Here is a 19,032-nt window from a genome sequence, read left to right on the forward strand (position 1 = left end):
TCTATGGTGGAATCTATGAATGTCATTGATCTCAAAGGTTGTTTCCAATGTAGCGAATGATGGAATCTGTGATTCATTGGAGTGATCGAGCGATCGATTGGAGTGATGGACTCTATGAGTCTGTGATGCAATCTATGAATCTGGTTGATCTCAAAGGTCATTTCCAATGTAGCGAATGATGGAATCTATGATTGATTGGACTGATGGAGTGATTGATTGATTGATGGATTGATGGAGTGATGAACCCTATGAGTCTACGATGCAATCTATGAATCTGATCTCAAAGGTCATTTCCAATGTAGCGAATGATGGAATCTATGATTGATTAATTGATTGAAGCGATGGAGTGATGGATTGGAGCGATTAATTGATGGAGTGATGGACCCTATGAGTCTATGATGGAATCTATGAACCTGATTGATCTCAAAGGTCATTTTCAATATAGTGAATGATGGAATCTATGATTGATTGGACTGATGGAGCGATTGATTGATTGATGGATTGGAGCGATGGATTGATGGAGTGATGGCCCTATGAGTCTCTGATGCAATCTATGAATCCGATTGATCTCAAAGGTCTTTCCCTATACCGTAATTGATGGCATCAACGACTGATTGGAGCGATGGAGCCCTCCCCCCGCCCCGCCCCTTCCCGCGCGCTTCCGGGGCGGAGCCGCCGCCGCCCGGTGTCGCGGCCATGGGGGAGGCCGGGCCGGCGCCGCGGGACCCGCCGGAGCCCGAGGAGGACGAGGCGGCGGCGGGAAGCGCTCGGGGGGGCCGGGCAGGGCCCCGCGGCGCCGTGCGGGTGCTGCGGGTGAGGACGGGGCGGGCCCCGAGCGGGGGTGGCGGGGCCGCCGCGACCTTGGCGGGGCGGGACGGGACGGGGCTGCCGGGCGGGAGCCCCCGGCCATGGCTGCATCCCCCGGGCATCCCTCCGGCCATGGCTGCATCCCCGGGGCATCCCTCCCGGTCCCCTGGCGCCATCCCCCGGGCATCCCTCCTGGTCCCCTGGCCGCATCCCCCGGGCATCCCTCCGGCCATGGCTGCATCTCTCCTGGGCATCCCCCCCGGTCCTGGCTGAATCCCACGGGCATCCCTCCTGGTCCTGGCCCTGGCTGCATCTCCTGCCTTCATCCCCCCTGGTCCTGGCTGCATTCCCTAGACATCTTCCCGTGCCCACCCTGGCCATCCCTGCTGGTCCTGGCTGCATCCCCCGGGCATCCCATCCGGTCCTGGCTTCATCCCCCCTGGTCCTGACTGCATCCCCCCTTGGGCGTCTCCCTGCGCCCACCCGGGGCATCCCTCCTGGTCTTGGCTGTATCCCCAGGCATCTTCCCACCTGGGCTTCTCAGCCCTGGCTGCCATGGGGGCAACCCCCCATGTCCTGGCTGTATCCCCTGGGCATCCCAACCCTGACCATCTTCCCCTAGTCCTGGCTGTACCCCTCCGGTCATCCCCCCCAGGCCCGGCTGTACCCCACAGCATCTCCCCTGGGCATCCCTCCCAGGCCTGGCTGTACCTCTCCGGGCATCCCTGCCCTGGGCATCTCACCCCTGTGCCCGGCCGTACCCACCCTGGTACCCCCCTGGCTAGTCCTGGCTGTACTCCCCCAGGCATCCCCACCCTGTGCCCAGCCGTACCCTACTGGGGATCCTCCATGGACCTCGCCGTACCCCCCAGGTCTGGCTGTATCACCCGGCTGTGCCCCCTGGGCATCCCCCCATGGATCCCCCAATGCCCCGGCTGTACCCAGTGGGCCTGGCCATCCCTCTCCAGCTGGGGCAAACAGCCGAGGCCCAGCCGTACTCCCCCGGATTCCACCCCCCGAGCATCCCCCCTGTACCCAGCCGTACCCCTAACAGTCCTGCAGCCCGTGCGGAGGGGGCTGCAGGGCCCGGTTGGCAGGAGGGTGGTCAGTGGTGACTGCTGATGGTCTGGTTTGGGCCTTGCAGAGAAATGTGAAGCGGAATGGGAGCAGGAGCTGCCTGAACAGGAGTCGGTTTGGTTCCCGTGAGAGGGACTGGCTGAAGGAGAATGTCAGACGAGGCTGCGTATACGTTTATGGAAAAGATTCTGCTGCTTCTTCAGACTTGCGCTTGGTCCTCTGTACGGTGGACACCCCGGCATCTGAGATCTGCGATGGAGAAGGGAGGGAAAACCTCTTTTTGCAGCTTCATGGAGACCTGGTCAGGTGAGGGTTGAAAAGGGATAAACCTGCCTGAGAAACATTTGTTTTAGCCTTGGAGGGATCTGTTCCCTGCTTGCCTGACTTTGTTAGCGGGGCAGATATGGGGCGGATAGAGGTGGTGGTAACGGTTAGAGACAGCCTGGAGTAATGCAAGTCATAAAAATGAAGCATTGGTTCGCCTTTTACACCTCTCTTAGTTAAGCCATGGGTGTTTTAGCTGGGAGGGTTTGGCTGCTGCTCCAACCAGAAACACACTCTCGTTTTGTAAGCAGAGGCTACTGTTCACATACTCCTTTGTTATGTTCTACGTTGTGGACCGGAAAACTCAAGCTTTTTGAGAGGCTGCGAACAGTTATTCTGAGTCAGTGAAACATGTAAGGCAATTTCATGCTTATGTCATGTAATATTTATGCGTCAGTAATTTTTTTGCTAAGAAGAGTTGCCAGGTGAGTAATTAAAGGTAGACAGAAAGGTAGCGTGGTGTAAAGGTTATATAAAGAAGGCTTAAGCATCAGGTTATATGTTTAATGCCTGCAGTCAGTTTAGGCTGAAAATAGCTCAGGGTGTGATGTGGATGAACTTTATGCTGTGGGTGTATTTTGGACTCCTTGAAGTTCACAGGCTGCCATCAAGTCTTTAAGATTTAGACTCTGCAGTGATTCTTCTGGACTTAGGATTCAGTTATAAAGTTGCCACTCCTCAGGGGAAAAGAATTGCTGTAGTGCCCTTACGTGAAGGCTGAGCAGTAGAGACACTGTGCTGAACAGGACTAGTACCGGGGTTTTGAGCGAAATGAAAGTCATAAGTTGCTCGTGTGTAGATATTAAAACACAGCTCACGTTCGATCAGGTAGAGGGAGAGAGCGCAAGTGGCAAGAGATGCGGAGAACAGGAGGTGGGTAAAGCTGAGTTGAAAAAAGTTAGAGCTGTTTGCCTTGCCCAGCCTGGGTTGTCAGAAGCGGGGATAGATGGGACAGAACCACTGTCTGAGGACAGATGGACACTTGAACGTAGCCGTCAAAGCAGCTGAAAATTTCCATTGCTTAAAGAAATTATAAGGAAATTGGGTTGTTCTGGACCCTGACAGTGAGCAGAATTCCCAGCGTTTGGAAAGAAAAGCAGACCCTTTACTGCAGATCCTGAGAAAGGCTAGGTAAAGCTTGAAGATGTGTTCAGAGAGGAATGTTGTGACCTTCTTTAGCTTTTGAAACGGTTTTGCGTTTGAGTTTGTTCAATATCCGTGTGTCTTCTCATGCTAGGAAGCCATGCCTGTCTTTGATCTGTGACAGGCTTTGCGCTGGAGTAGCAAATTGGTCCTGCCAACAGCATTTTGGAAGCAAGTACCCGGTTGTAAACCTTCGCTTTCCACTCTTATTGCCTCTTGATTTATCTAGCGCTTTGTTGAGCTTCCTCTTAAATTTCACAAAGGGTTCTTGATTACGGTATGTCTGTTCCTTGTAATTCTCAGAATGTATTTGGTACGGAAAAGATCTCTGGATTGCTTCCCATTGGGGATGTTCTCGATAGGAAAATGGGAGTTACCAGTATTGCTTCAGCAGCGTCTCTGTTGTAAGAGGAAGAAGGCCTGAGTGGAACCTGCTTGCTCTTCCACAGGAAGATGACAGATATCCCCGTGAACTGTTGAGATCATTTCTTCCCTGAACAAAGTTTGCTGATTGCTTTAATAATAACGTGTTTGTGAATACAAATTACTCTGTTAAGCATCTGATTGCATTTTACTGTGGGTATGTTTGTCTCCAAACAACTTCTGGATTCTCCCACCCTTCTAATGTCAGTGGGTGACTCTCTGCCAGAAGCTGAGTGTGGTAAAGATTGCTTTGCCACCTGACTCAGAGTACTGAAAGCTGGACAGTAAATAGAGGAATAACAGAAACCTTTTTTGTGTGTTCCCTTCAAATATTCAGCGGTGTCCTCGTGACCATTCTACATCTCCCTTTCTTCACAGAGTGTCTCAAAGGATCTCTAGATTTCTCCTAGCTAGGATCTTGCCTTACGGCAGCGTCCTTTCATATTCAGGAATTATACTTCCCTGCAGAGGGAAGGATTAAACAAATGTGATGTGGATACTTTCTTTGGCATGGACACCCCTCACAACAAAAATTTAAGCTACAAAGATGTGGAAACTCCACTGTTGCTTATGCACAAGAGCTGCTGCTGGCGCAGTTGTGGAACCGCTGCTAATTTTTGTTGGCTTTTCTGTCTCCTTACCCGTTGCACCTTTGCTTAATGGAGCCTCTTCTCTGCCTGGTGGAAGTGTCCGGTACCTGATACGTGATACTGATGTGGACATAATGGGCTGTTTGTGTCGAACAGCAGCTGCTGTGACAGCCAGGGTGTTCTCCGTCTTCGCTCGCCTCCGTCCATTCAGCAACCGAATGGTCATGTTTGAGTGGTTTGGGCTTTTTTTGCTGGGAAATCTAGATGGACACTACTTGAAGAGTTCTTTTTGTGAGTGACACTTGATCATCTATGGTCCTTGAGTCCCGGGTCACATGCTGGAAAAGCTATTTTGTGGCAACCATAAGGCTTTAATAGCAGAAGAATTGAAATCTAGAGGTAGCCGAGGGAAACTTGGGCAAAGTGTTTGGAGATTCAGTTAAATCTAATGTTCTTCTTGGATTCTGTGCTGAAGGGTATAGAACACATCAAGGTTTACTGTGGTGGAAGTCAGCGTTGGTTGGTGCAATCTATTATTTGTTGCAGTTCTAGTAGCTTGCCTGTTATGGGAGACATATGCAGGTTTGTCATTTCCAAGATTACCTCAGAAAGCTCTTTTGAAGGTTTTGAACCTCAGTTTCGTATTTGTAGAAGTTCTTGGCTCTAAGCTTCTCGACAGAAGGTCTAAAAAAAAAGCTGGGAGCCTGCATTTGATCGGAAGAAATCTCTGCAGAGAGAGAAGCATCAACAGCGTTTACACTCTTTTGAACCATTCCCTTGTCCCATGTCCATCTTGCAAAGCAAGAAAAGAGAAACCATTTAATAAATCAGCTTTTCATGCTGATTATACAAAGTACTCCATCTTAGCTGGACTGGGATCTTTTTCCAGGTGTTCCAAGAAGATGAGTGGTGTCAGAGTGGTTGATGGTGGTGCTGGTCAGCACTGTTTGAATTCTCATTCTGGACTGCGGTTTTCCTTACAGCGAGTATCAAATTACTGTCTTTGACGTTGCTTTTGGTCATATTGGAATCTTCATGAAATTAAAATAACTCCTCAAAATCAGTCACAAATTATGACCAGCAGCAAATATTGGACAGTGCTTTCTATTGCTTAAGGCAGCTGATATTTCATGAATTAAAATCTAAATCCTACCAGTCCGTTTGAGGAAGGAATAAGAACAGATTTCCAAGCAAACCAGCTTTGTCAGGGCGTGATCTTTTGGGTGGATTTGAAGCTACTGATCAAGGTTGTCTTCCTTTTTCTGTTAAATAAAGCCTATTTATGAGTTGAAATTCGCCAATGACTTTCTGATTTTGTTTAGGGCTGACTAGAGTCTGCCAGACCTGACATCCCTTTATTAGTCAGCAGAAGCTCCAAGAGACAATTTCTGAAGCAAGAAGAAGAGGGTTATTTCATATACATCTCCTGGCAAGCGAGCTAATGTATTTATGTGTAAAACAAAAAAAGGAGGAAGCAAAGTTTCCCTGATCAGGCTTAGCGAACACTGAGCGGTAGGAACTGTTTTTCTCGCTCAGCTATATATCAACTGCGTTATCTTTTCAGGCTAGAAACTTTGTGGTTTGGATGGTAACTTTGAGAGTAATCCTGATCCAGAGGTCCTGCCTGTGAAGTGAAAGAGTTGCAATGTATGTGCTTGAAATACATGAGGTCATTTTAGTTCTTGAGGTGTGTCCTGTTGACTGCAAAGGAAGTTTGGATGACTGGATACTTGTGAACGGTGCATACCTTATGAAATCAATCCTGCCTTGATTATAAGATTATTACAGCAGTTGTCAAGCTGTCAGTAACAGTGGAATACTGTAGTATAATCGCTAAAAGAATCAGAAATATTTTTGTTCCTCAGCTGAGAAGAAGCTGAAAGGTTTGGTACATACAGTAATAAATATTTCACGTTAAGACATGCAGTAGAAATGATGTATGCAAGTCAACAAAGTTTAGTAGAAAACAGGTCTTACCAAACAAACTTGATCTTGATGCTTTGAAATATCAACCTCAGTCACCAAAGGCTTTAGTCATTTGTTGCAGTGTGTGATGCTGGACGGGGCTCTGAGCAACCCGATCGAGTTGAGGCTGTCCAGGGGGGTTGGACAGGATGACCTCTAAAGGTCCCTTCCAACCCAAACCATCCCGTGATTCTGTGTTCTGATGTAATTGATGAAAAAGCAGCACACAAAACAGTAAAACTCATTGGCAGATAGCTTACAAATTGGAAACTTATTCAGTGTACGCATATTTTTGGACGTGGGGTTGGTGTACGTCTGCATGAAGGAAGGCAAACTCGCAGTGTTCAGTTGTTCTGTTATTAGTCTGTGGCTAAAAAGGTAACAACTTAGGAAGGCACGGATGGGAAGGAAGGATGGGAGCGATGAGTCAGTGCAGCAGGTTAGTCTAGGTGGTTTATCTACAGTTTTCTCTGGAAAACACTGCTTTTCAATTTTACTGGATATATTTATGTAAAAGCCAAGTGTACTAAATACTAAAAAGGTGAGGAAGGCGGCTATAACTTGCAAAAACTGCCATTCAGGAGGACTTGTGGATTGAAGGGACATGAACGAATGTGCCAAATAGTCTGGAGCAGATTTGATCCAGGAATATAAATATTGTTGTGTAGAACCAAGAAGTCTATACGGATTTGTGTAGTCGGTGTGAGCGCTTACAGAACATAAGCTAAAAGGGGTAAAAGTTATTTTGAGTCAGAGTACTTGCACCCTATTGCAAGAAAATATTATAAGCACATTGAGCCTCATGTTCAGAAGGAAGTTTGAAGTGGTTAGACTCATGATTTATAAACACCTGTTTAAAGACTAGGTGGTAACTTGAGGTCCAGAAACCATAATCTGAAGCTAGGCATGTTTAGGTTAAAATGAGGATTTTTAATGGTGGATAATGAGTGAACCACTGGAGGAATTTGTTTTAACTTCCGTCTTTCTTTTTCGGTTCTAAATCTTTAACACTAAGATTGTTTCTTTCTTAAAGTAAAACCTTTGAGTGAGAAACTGTTATTTTTATTGCAGAAAATAACAGTTTAGCATCACTGGAAGAAGTGAGAGGAGAGGATCAGAAAACACCTTTTCTGTTTTGAATATAGTAAATCTGATGTTTCAAGAGAACTTTCTCTTATTGCCATTTTTTCAGGTTTGCCACTGAATCCTTATGTTGTGTTGTAGTTCTAAAAACGTCTTTCCTTTAAATGTACCATTTGAGTTAGTTTGCCAGAGCATGAGAATCTTGTGCTGAAGAGACCTAGAGAGAGTGGTATGTCTCTTTTTTTCCTTTCTTTTTAGAAGTTATTCTTCAAGAGGGTTCTCACATGCTTTGCTCCCAGCTGCATTTGGAAGAGAAATTTAAGTAGAGGGTTTTTTCAGTCATTAAACATGGGGTTTTTTTAGTTATTTGGCATCTGCTGTCTGTGCAGGATTTCTGTTTTGGGGTTTTGTCACTGTTTCATCCTGGTACTCCTTAGTGTCGTGGAATGGAAGCCATCACTATGGACTGTATAGTTTATGCCTATTGCTTTTCCTCTCTGTTTTCCCTCTGCGATGTAATTCTTCGGGCACTACAGTTCTTACGTGCTACCTGACAAGCAGGAAGCACAGACCCCAAGGACGCATCCTTTTCAGAAGAGCAGAACCTCCAGTATGTCAGTATTCCTTATACTTCAGCTGCAATGGGACTGGTTTAATCTTTGTGTTCTCACACCGCTTTCTTGTATGTTTTGACAGGAGGTTGGAGCCCACAGAAAAACCCCTTCAGATTGTGTATGACTACTTGGCTGGCTTGGGTTTTGATGATCCTGTCAGAATGCAGGAGGAGGCAGCAAACTCTGATCTCAGCTGTATGATTCGCTTTTACAGTGGTAAGAAATGGGGGGTGTGCGTGTGCCGTTGCTGTTCCTGTGGCTTTAACTATGAGGTGGAACTCAGCTGAAGCCCAAGTCTTTGACCTGTCTGGTTTATAGATGGTTACATCAAACACCCAGAGTACCAGTAAGCATTTCTTAAAATAAGGAGTTTTCAAGTTTAATGGGGGAAACCCCACAGTTCTGTAGTTCTCTTGATCCTGTCTATGGTTTGACGTAGACATCTCCATGGGAAGACACAAGATTGCTCTGTTAGTTTCCAGTGTTATAACAGATGCCTTAGAGTTCCTAATGGGATCAGAAACGTCCTGCAGGTCAGTCTAGCTGTGCCTGAAGGTGGCATTTCCACAGCGTGTAAGGATACAGGCAAGAAAGGCCCTCATGAAATACCCTCACAGCCTGTAAATAGAGAGTGAAAGTGTCGGCTGGTTGTTAATAATGCAGCTGCCATTAGAAACCCAGTGCATTTTGTTTTAGAAGCAAGACTTTTGACTGGCCAATTGAATCAGTTTGAGCAGGATACCATGTGCCTAAGGAGCAACAGAACGGCAGTCGTAGACCCGTTGGCGTATGGTGGTAGGTGTCGGAAAAGGAATTCGCTGAAGTGAAGAGTAAATATAAAAGAAATAAGGGGGTGGAAAGCTGATATTGCAATTATTTCACTACTTTTAAATACTTGTAAGTACTTTTTGCATTTCAGAATTAAAAAAATCAAAGTGCTTTTAATGAAAAATTGTCCTTGCATAGTGGAGCTGAGCAGCCTAAGGTGCCAGCCATCACTTCTTTGTTCAGTGTTAAAAAATGGTATCATGAGAAATCGGTTTCTCCACCCCTTTACCTGAGACAAACCCCTCTGCCTGGGAGCCACGTGCAGAATGGGCAAGACAGTGTAGGTGTGGAATGGAGATGGGAGTACGACATGCATACAATCTGGATTTATAGGGCAAGGAGTAGGGTTGGGAGTTAGAAGTTACCTCAGCTGGAAGGAGGGGAAGCATCAAGCACAGGGCCGTGAGAACTTCTGAGAGAAAAGTAAGCAATTTGGTGTTGTCTTTACAGTAACTGATTTTGCGTGTTACAGCTGCGTTGCTGTTTGTACTCACAGCTGAGGATAGAGAACAAGTGGAAAGTAAACACTCATGTCTTCTTTTTCTTCAGAAAAGCCATGTCAAGTGGAACAGTTAGATCGCATCCTGCTCTCTGGAGTCTATAACGTACGCAAAGGAAAGACCCAGTTGCACAAGTGGGCAGAGCGCTTGGTGATTCTCTGTGGTACGTGCCTCATCGTGTCCTCTGTCAAGGACAGCCACACGGGGAAGATGCACATCTTGCCTCTCGTTGGAGGGAAGGTAAGACTTTTTTTGCTTAGCTTCCTGTGGCTTAGAAAGGAAGAAGGGATTATAATGATAGGTATTACCCACAAGAGGTTAATCTAGGCTTTTGTAACAAATTACTGCATTAACATGTGCAGAGTTATGCAGCTCCATTCTACTTGCTCTGCTTTGGTAGTAGGCTGATAAAACGAAGAGACACAAGTTCTGCTTTCCTATGAGCAGCCAGTGTTGGGAATGGGCATTCTGGAAGTTAGTACTTCAGCAGAAGGATGTTAAGGAGGATTTATTTCTGTGTTTCTCTCCAGTAACTTTACAACTGTGTTTTTAGCCAGATATAAAGTTATTGATAGTGGGTAATACCTCACCCTACACTTCAGACCCATCACAAGTGCTGGAGTTCAGGCAGACTTTTGTTTTCAATTCTCCCTTTGCAGGTGGAAGAGATGAAACGCCGGCAGTACACGCTTGCTTTCACATCTGCTGGAGCACAAGCTCAAACATACCATGTTTCCTTTGAAACACTGGCGGAGTGCCAGCGGTGGCACCGACAGGCGTCCACGGTGAGGCCCTGGAGACTGCAGTGGTCTGGGTGGTGGGTACAGGCATAGCAAGGGTGTTCTGACACAGGATTGGTGTGCAGGCAGAGATGGATGCTGGGATGCTGGAGAAAGTACTCAGGCCGCTTTCCAGCTTTCTTCTTTTCTTACGTGCTCAGGTCTACAGAGGTTTTCTTTTAGCCTTCTCTTTTCTCTCTACCTCTGCAACAACGTTGAGTGGTAGTTCTGTGTGTTTTACAGCCCCGCTGCACCTATTAGAAGTAGCTATCACAGGTCGTTTGAGCAAAATCCAGGGACTGGCTGACTTTACAGCCATGAATTGCACCCGTTGCCAAGCTTGAATCTGCCTAAACCATGGCCTGGACTGCCGTGGAGCTGCTCTGATAGGTTTGAGTCAGCGCAGAGATCATAGGTCAGCGAAGGAAGTGTAGTTTGTTCAGAGCTGCATCCTTATTCCACCTACAATTAGATGCATCCAAAGTACAATTAGATGGTGATAGCTTAATGCTGAGCTACACTTTGACCTTGTGTAATATTATAAAATATGAAATGAGTTCTGGATAAAGCAGGTCATAAAACCTGGAATAAAGCACCAAAGACCTTGAAATGAAGCATACTTAATGGAAGGAGATCTAGTATTTGCAAGGTCTTTATGAAATGTTGCAAAACCGTAATTTATGGTGCTTTTTCATCACAACAGGTTATGTTTCCAATATTATACCCTGAATAGGCTAACAGAAGAAAGTCAGAAGAAGTAGCTAAGCCAAGCAGGGGTTCTGTAAATCTTAAAGGACTGAACTGGCAAGTCAATTGCTTCCAGCTTCGTAAGGCACTCGGAGATTATGCTTTTTCAGCATTTTCCGCAGCCAGAAAGATGGTTTTCTCCATTAGGTTGGCTCTTACAGTCCAGCTTCTAGGCAGCGCCCATTGCACGTGCAGAATAGGGCTTTCTGTGTGTCCCAGTCGGTATCTAGACATGCATCCTTGTCAGGGGGGTTGCAGAAACAACAGTAGCAAAGAGCATAAACTACATGCTATGGGCTCAGTTTCCTGTGTGGACTCCGCCTGGTAGATACAAGGGGGTTCTTTTATGTTTGTACAAATTGGTTACTGCTTGCTCCTTCTGTTAGACTACCAGAGAAAAATCATTGCACAGCTCTTACTTCTCCTTTTTAGGTTGTGTCTATGCGTCTTAGCATGGTTGATCTTTCATGCTACAGCCTTGAGGAAGTACCTGAGCACCTCTTCTACAGTCAAGACATCATCTACCTCAACCTACGACACAATTTTATGAGATCAAGTGGACCAGGAAGCCTTGACTCTCTTTGCAGGTCTGCAAAGAATTATTTTTCTTGAGATGTGCATCCAGGGACAAAGAGGGGGTGGGACGTGTTGCCCATTCTCATAGGGTGATAAAAATATCGATCTTCAAGAAGCTCTAACAAATGAAGGAGGTAGGAAGCAGAACTGAGCAGCGCAGGCAGGTTTAAACGTCCAACGATCTACAATATTCGTGAACTCCCTTTCACAGATTCTTGGTACTAAGTTTGATCTGAAATGACCCTTGTGGAGCGATACGCTGTGTGTATGGACAAGATGCAATAGTAATATAAGGCTACTTGCTAAAGAGAGAACGTTTTGGGGTATAAAATAAAAGGTGAGGGAAAGCATAATGCTGCTGTTGTGGATAAGTGTTTGTTGGAAGAAGTGCAGATCTGAAAATGCCGTTTTTGGCAAGTTCTTAATGGTACTCTGCTTTTGGAACTGGCAGAGAGCTCGTGAGACTCCAGCTTTGCTTTGGGAACTTGTAGCTCTGCTTTTAAGAGAGTGGCAATTGTGTCATGGTATGGATACATGATGGAGTCATCTTAGGTAAGCAAAGGGATCCTACCAAAAGATTTTTAAATTGATTCCTGAAAACCATAAAAATGGAGAGGGAGGTTAGTCTGGTGATGTCTCTGCTAGCCAGGCTCAAAAGCATTGCTGTATGAATTTCCAAAGCTGCTAGGAAGACTGCAGTAATATTGTCAAATGACTCTGTGTTTGGAATACATTGTGCCTTAAGAAAAATGTGTGGAGAACGTTTGCAAAACCGCATTTTTTTTTGTTTGGTTTGGATTTTTTCATTGCGGTTCGGTTTTGGTTTGTTTCTCTAGATGCCTATTATTAGGTTATTTCATTTTTCATCCTACAGTGTAATGATACACCTAGGTATCCATGAGAACATACAGGGGAAAAAGTTGCTCACCTGAGGGAATTCTTTGCAGTTTGAGAACCAGAGTCTAGTCTGGTTTTGGTTTAATTCCAGACTTGTTTTCCAAGTGTTCTCTAACTGCCGAGGTGTAATAGTTTCTGTTATTGGAAAAGCTGCTTAAAACAGTGCAAGATTTTGCTTTCTGCTTCTCTCTTTGCATACGCTGTATGATGTTGAAAACCATATCAGAACTTTATTTGCTAAAATGCAGTATCCTTGGTTCACAGGATCAGCAAAGGGGTTGACATTTCTTTTGACCTTGCATGTAGGCAACAAGAAATCTGACATGTCAGAAACTCTACTATATCTGATGAAGCTGAAATCCTCAAACAAATAAAAGAAGCCCTCACTTCACACAATCTTGAATAAACAGGTAGCGTTAGGTAGCCCATGTAAGGCTGCTCATTGCCTTTGGAAAAGACTTTCTTTCTGAGGTTTTTAGGATGTTTATCAGGTCGCAGCCCCCAATAAAGAAAGTGGCTCACTTTGCAGTAGGTGTTACCAGTGCCTAGAGGCTGCCAATTCTGAACTGCAGAAGTTTTTGTAATGATGAGACCTCTTCCTCTGAGGAAATCTTTGAAGCTTTCGGAGTCTAATTAGCTGTAACTATAATAGTGGAACAAAAATAATTAACTGAAAGGGAAATGTTAAGCAAAGGAAATTAAATAACGCCACCTGGTTTGTTACGTCTCTTAGCTTATTTTTTCTGTAACGCACTGCCTTTCAGTATCTCCCTTTTCTGGAAAACGTTATCGAGTCTGATCTTCACTGATAAGCGTGTATGTGTGTGCATATGCATGTGTATACATATGCATGTCTGCTATCGCCATCCTGGCTAGCTGATACAGAGTTGTACTGGAATGCTTTGGCAGCAGAGCAGGATGTTGTGTTAGACTGGGAATATTTCAGGCCAGCAGCAGCTTGAGCCGTTGAACAGAGGCTGGCCGTCCCACTGAGGATTTGTTGCTCTGTTTCCATTCCTCTCTGCTGTAATCGCAGTGTGCCCTGTGAGAGCACACACCAAACCTGAAGAGTCATAACGATTTCAGGATCCGTATTCTCTATAATCATGGCTCATGTCTACAACTTGAACGAGAGATGGGTTTGCATTCCGTCCCTACATCCCTACAGCGTGAGAATATTGGGGCAAGGAGAAGGAGAATAGAAAGAGAACTCAAAAGGCTTTTGAGTATTGTCCTTTCTGTTGAATATGACAGTCTGCTCGAGGAGTCTCAGACCGAGCTGTGTCGCATAGCAGTTTCCCTCCAGCTTTCGGAAACTTTGATGCCTCTTTTGTATTTGCTTTGATACTGTTGCGGAGGGATGAATTCTAAAAATTGGTTATGCTGCTGCATTTAAATGCCATTTCTCTGGGGCAGCTTCTCACCATGCTCTGCTAATGACAGAGAAAGAGCTGCTTGGTGTTAAGGACAGGTGCCATAGAAAAAGCCATTGTGGAACTCCAGAGAAAGCAATCTCATTAAAGCATTTTTAGATTCCTAAACCTGAGAACTGCAATCTGTCCTAAATCTCTTAAAGTTGAACCAATTAATGAGAAAAGTTCAAATCTATAGGTTTATCCTTATTGTTTCCTTTTTTTCTGTTATTGTTGTGAAGTTCTGTGTACAAATTTCTGATTTTTATGTCATCGTTAGATCTTTGCATCACACAATACGTTCCCTTTTGGAGTGCTATTGCCAATGCAGCATCTTTCTCTTTGGCTTTCAGTTGCCTTACAAGAGAATCTGTTTGTGGCTGCAGCAACCGTAAAATACCCAGGCAGTTATTTATAGGAGAGGGAGCTTTCTCAAACCAAACCACCTGTGTCCAGATATGCTCCCTCTTTTAAAAAAACCCAACCCCCCACTGCAAAGATTGTAAAGCAGAATGGAGAAATATAATACACAGTTTCCACATAGCTCATTCCAAGTATTCTGAATCTGAAAAAGGACTCGCTATAAGAAGGAAAAAAATCAAAGCCTTTCAGTGTTATACTTCAAGACATCTCAAACTAGAAGTGATGTTATCCTTCAGGCTAATTTACCTCGTTTTTGTTACCTATGTTAAAGCATTTGCTTCAGAATAAGAGTTATTCACCATTACTTAGCAAAAAGTATGGTGGATAAAGCAGATGAATGAATTATATGTTTCCAAGAAGTAATTCTCTGGTACATTGCATTAGATTTGCGATTGTCTCATGAAAGTATGATCTTAATTATCCACTGAGTTGATTTCTGATGGTGGCGATTTGGGATGGGGATGTTATTTCTTGGAAAAAAATGCTTTTGTTTCCTGTAGAGAGAGGTGGGAACTCTTTGAGGAACCTCTTACATGTTGCCCCAGCCCATGCTCAATTTCTTCATTCTGGCCCCAGCACAGGGATAGAAAGAGCAGGAAAAGGCAATCATCTGTTGAGCTTGGGTAGGACCTGAGTGACCGAGGGCTGTGTCAGCACTTGCGTGGCTGTACCCATGGTCTGCCAAGCAAGTTCATGGAATCTCTTCCCAGGGCCTGTGGGTGCTTCCCAGCATGAAGTCATGCTTTCCTGGTTTTCCCTTTCACAGCTCTGCTAGGCCTTCTGTTGTGCTTATCTTGGAAAGGGCATTCCCCTTTTCTGTTTTATTCTCAGAATTGTTGCAGTTATTGCTTTCAGCTCCTATTTTGCCAATCTGCGTAGTTGTAGACTCTTTCTCTAAATAATTCTTTGAAGGTAAATCTTTTGAACTGAGTATTTTAAGTCTCCTTCACCTTAGTACCAGTCATTAGGAGGAAGCCTGTCAGGGGTCAGGGTAGAAAGTTATCAGTTCTTGCAGTAAAACCATGGTATTTGATCACTTCCAGCATCACCACTGAGGTACAAAATACGAGTGACTTAAAACCAAGTTTGTGCAGAAACTCCCGTGGGTTAGCTGACAGTATCACCATTGTAGAAACACTTAAAAACTCTTTATAACTGGTTTTGTATGTTTTTGCTTTGAGACCATGGAGATTTGTGGATTAACTAGTATTCCTGCCAATAGGTTTTCTCAGCTGAAGAGCCTGAACTTGTCTCATAACCGACTGGGAGAGTTTCCTGTATCGCTGTGCGAGATCTCTACTCTGACAGAGCTTAATATTTCCTGTAACGGACTTCATTCCTTGCCAAGCCATATTGGCAAACTGCTAAAGTGAGTATATTATTTTTATATCTGTGGTCATAAACATTCTTCATGCTCCGGTTGAGCACAGCTGACACGAAGGTACTGCTCATGAAAATATGAGTGCTGGGGCAGCCTGTTCTGCTCACGAAGGCTGAATGATGTTTTTAGTTGAAGATGTCCCAGCTTGCTGCAGGGAGGTAGAACTGGGTGACCTTCATGGTCCTTTCCAATCCAAACCATTCTATGATTTGACTTCAACAGAACATCAAGGACCAAGATAACCAGTAAGATCCATTTTTTCTTGAAAAAGGAGATATCACAGTATGTTTTTACAGTTGCCACTTTAAGTCACTCATATACAGCAAGTTATTGTTCATCATCTGTAACTTCTTGCTTGTTCTACCAGCTGGATGATGAAAGTGCGGATGATTTTCATTGTTTCATATGGGGCAGGTCTGTACTGCTACTGCTGTCATTTTTAGTTTTAATTTGTCCTAGGTCTTTTAAAGATTGCCTGACACACTAAGTGAGGGATTCTTACTTTGTAGAAAACCCAGTGATTTAGTAAATGTCTTTTATTTACAACATAAGTACTGATTTGTATTTTGCTGATGTTAACTTGCAGTGCTTGGCACAACTGGAAGCTTACCTCCAAAATAATTTAGGAACTGTTTGGCATTGCGTACATGCAGCTCCAAGCCTATTACATGTGTTATAAAAGTATTCCAGTAACTTTATGGGTATAAGAATAAAATTAGCTCTTTAAAAAATAGCCACTCTGAGACCAGCTAGCTCTGTGGGGAGATTAACTGAAAATGCTAAATGCGATCTTCACTACTCTTTGCTGAATTATTTTCCTTCTCTTTTTCATGGCTGCAGTCTCCAGACCTTCTGCCTTGATGGGAATTTCCTCACGTCCTTACCAGAAGAACTGGGAAGTCTGCAACAGCTCAGCAGCCTTGGGCTTTCCTTCAATAACTTCCGTGAACTGCCAGCAATTTGTGAGAAGCTCGTCATGTTAGACAAACTAGCCCTGGCAGGGAACGTGATAGAGACCCTGGACCTTGCCGTGCTGAACCGTATGAGTCACATCAAAAGTGTGGACCTGAGGTAGGAGGGGAAACTCGCCTATGTATATAAACCAGATTGCCTCTTTCCACTTAGAGCAGCGAAGCTGCATAACATCTAAGTACATTTTGCAATAAACTAGGTGTAATTTTTTCTCTTACCAATTCTTTAGCTTTTAGGGAGTTTTGTGTCTGAGGGTGTGCAAGATTCCCTTGGAGAAGCGAGGTTAACTGAGCGATGCCTGAAGCCACTGAATGTGACTCAGCCCTCTAGTTTCCTCTTTTGATACGCTGTTACCATGAGCATTGGTAACTCTTTGATCTCTCCTATCCTTTATTGCCTTTTTCTGCTACCCCTTGCCCTAGAGATGTGATCGTGAATCTCCAGGCCGCTGACAGCAGAGCTCCCAGGAAGGGACAAAGAACTTTTTGTCTGTGGCAAGGCAATCTAGTATCTAGTCTCTGCATTATCTTCCTGTGTCAGTGCAAAGTAGTTATCTCTTGGCCTGGCTTCTAATTTCCAGGCTGGTCTTCAGAATCTCTTAAACAGCGGGGAATAAGTAAAATGGTTTCAAATAGCAGTGCAGACAAAGAAAGTGTTTTTCTTTGTATTCACTGCCATAAATCCACCATTGCTCCTCTTGCATTTCACTGTGCTCTCACCTTTGGCATTAGCCTTCACCAGAACTCTTCTTTTTCTCTTCTTTCTTCTCTCTGCCTACTGATGTCCAGTGTTCAGTGTCCTATTTCCTGACTATGTAACTCTTACCTCTGATTTTTTAGGCTGAACAACCTGAAGAGAGCAGTGGCTGACACTCTGGAGGGGAACAAATCTGTGACTTATATGGATTTACGAGACAATCAGATGACAGATCTGGATCTGAGCTACTTGGGCAGCCTCGAGCAGCTGCACTGTGAGCGGAATAAGCTGAGGGAGTTGACGCTAAGTGGCTTCTCCCTTCGAGCCCTCTATGCCAACAGCAACTGTACGTCTACTTTCTTGACCCACCTTCTTCTTTCAAGCCCTGGGAACAAAGGAAAACACCCCTTTGCCCTCCCCACCAAAAAAAAATACTTAAGTGGATGTTACAGTAGTGAGATAGTATGTGATGTGTCTTCTGAGGTCGGCTTCTAGGGATCACGTATGTGTGTATGTGTGGAGGCTGTGTAGCAGGGGGGAGGCTGTGATGCTGAGTTACTGCCCAAGCAATTTGTCTTCCAATGAGATCTATTTGGGAGTCAACAAATAAAAGTGCAGTTCTCCTTTATTCTGGTGCCCCATGTGGCAGATGGACAAATGGGATAGCAAGAAGCTGTAGTGCTGTGTGGCAGATGTATGATGTGTGAATTCTTTCTTGGGAAGGATGAGTAGAGACCATGAGTATCCATAAAGTAAGACCACGAGTCTCGCTTGCTAGCTAGTCTGTCTGCTGCTCTGTGCTGTTTTCCCTCTGAAGATCTGCAATCGTCATTATTTGCTTTACTTCATCAGGTCTGACAGCTATCAATATTTATCCAGTTCCTGGTCAATTGACATGTCTAGAACTCTCTCAGTAAGTGACCATACACATTGCAAAACACGCTTTTAGACATCTTTGCTGTTTCCTGCAGAAATTTTCTGGAGCTTTTAAGCTTTTGAAAGATTTGAGGGCAACTGAGGGAAGGCGCTCCACCTTAATGACAGAACTGGAAAGCCCAGCATTAAAGAGTGATGGAAAACCAGAGGGGCCCCTCTGAACCAGTATGACTTGTCTTGGTGACTGGCTGTCCTTCAGCCACAGGCTATAATCGGCCAAAAAAGCCAAGCAGGGACCACTGAACTTGTGGCAGCTTACTGGGCTGAATGGTGGGAGGCTGTGGGGCAGGCAATTAGAGTAGCTGCCAGTGATCACTGCTGTTGGCTGTGTCGCCTATGTCTGTGCTTGGGGCAGCACTGTATGACCTCTGAGGATGCCCAGAGGACCTGATCACCTTTTGCTTAATTTCTGGGTTGAAGCACAATAGCAGGATAGCATCGGGTGGCCTGTTCTGCTGATGTCAGTGCTGTAAACGAACTGCCTGATCATCAGAGCCTCGCATCAGTGCTTTGTACCAATCATGCATCAGCTCAGTTTGCATTACGCAGCCAGCCATGAGACAAATGCCACGTGACTAGTTCGGATACTGTTGCTCATTTTCTCCCTGTTGTTTTGGGTTTGGCTGTCATTAATGTCATGCAGCATTCAAACAGGGTATGTTCCACGTGGAGTGCTGGTCTCTAGTTTTTCTCCTTGCTTTTCTCAGCAATCAGCTGCAGTGTGTCCCAGACTGGGCCTGTGAAGCAAAGAAACTGGAAATTTTGGACCTGAGCTACAATCTCCTTGTGGAGCTTCCATCGAGGTCAGCAAACCTTCTTCTTATACAGAGCTGAGCTTTCTTCTCTGGTGAGCTAACTG

General features: G+C 44.8%; 1 protein-coding gene across 1 annotated transcript in view; it reads left to right on the forward strand.

Moving 5' to 3' along the window:
* The first annotated feature begins 677 nt into the window (after positions 1–677).
* Positions 678–19,032, forward strand: part of PHLPP2 (PH domain and leucine rich repeat protein phosphatase 2) — a 31,884-nt gene continuing 13,529 nt past the window's right edge. Inside the window, exons 1-11 of the mRNA XM_054078401.1 lie at positions 678–813; positions 1,952–2,190; positions 8,109–8,242; positions 9,404–9,594; positions 10,014–10,139; positions 11,313–11,467; positions 15,411–15,557; positions 16,410–16,640; positions 17,381–17,583; positions 18,090–18,150; positions 18,881–18,976. Coding sequence (XP_053934376.1) covers positions 697–813; positions 1,952–2,190; positions 8,109–8,242; positions 9,404–9,594; positions 10,014–10,139; positions 11,313–11,467; positions 15,411–15,557; positions 16,410–16,640; positions 17,381–17,583; positions 18,090–18,150; positions 18,881–18,976 — 1,700 coding nt within the window. The 5' untranslated portion in view covers positions 678–696. The remainder of the gene's footprint in view (positions 814–1,951; positions 2,191–8,108; positions 8,243–9,403; positions 9,595–10,013; positions 10,140–11,312; positions 11,468–15,410; positions 15,558–16,409; positions 16,641–17,380; positions 17,584–18,089; positions 18,151–18,880; positions 18,977–19,032) is intronic.

Source organism: Cuculus canorus, chromosome 13 (assembly GCF_017976375.1).
Source record: "Cuculus canorus isolate bCucCan1 chromosome 13, bCucCan1.pri, whole genome shotgun sequence".
NCBI classification, from domain to species: Eukaryota; Metazoa; Chordata; class Aves; order Cuculiformes; family Cuculidae; genus Cuculus; species Cuculus canorus.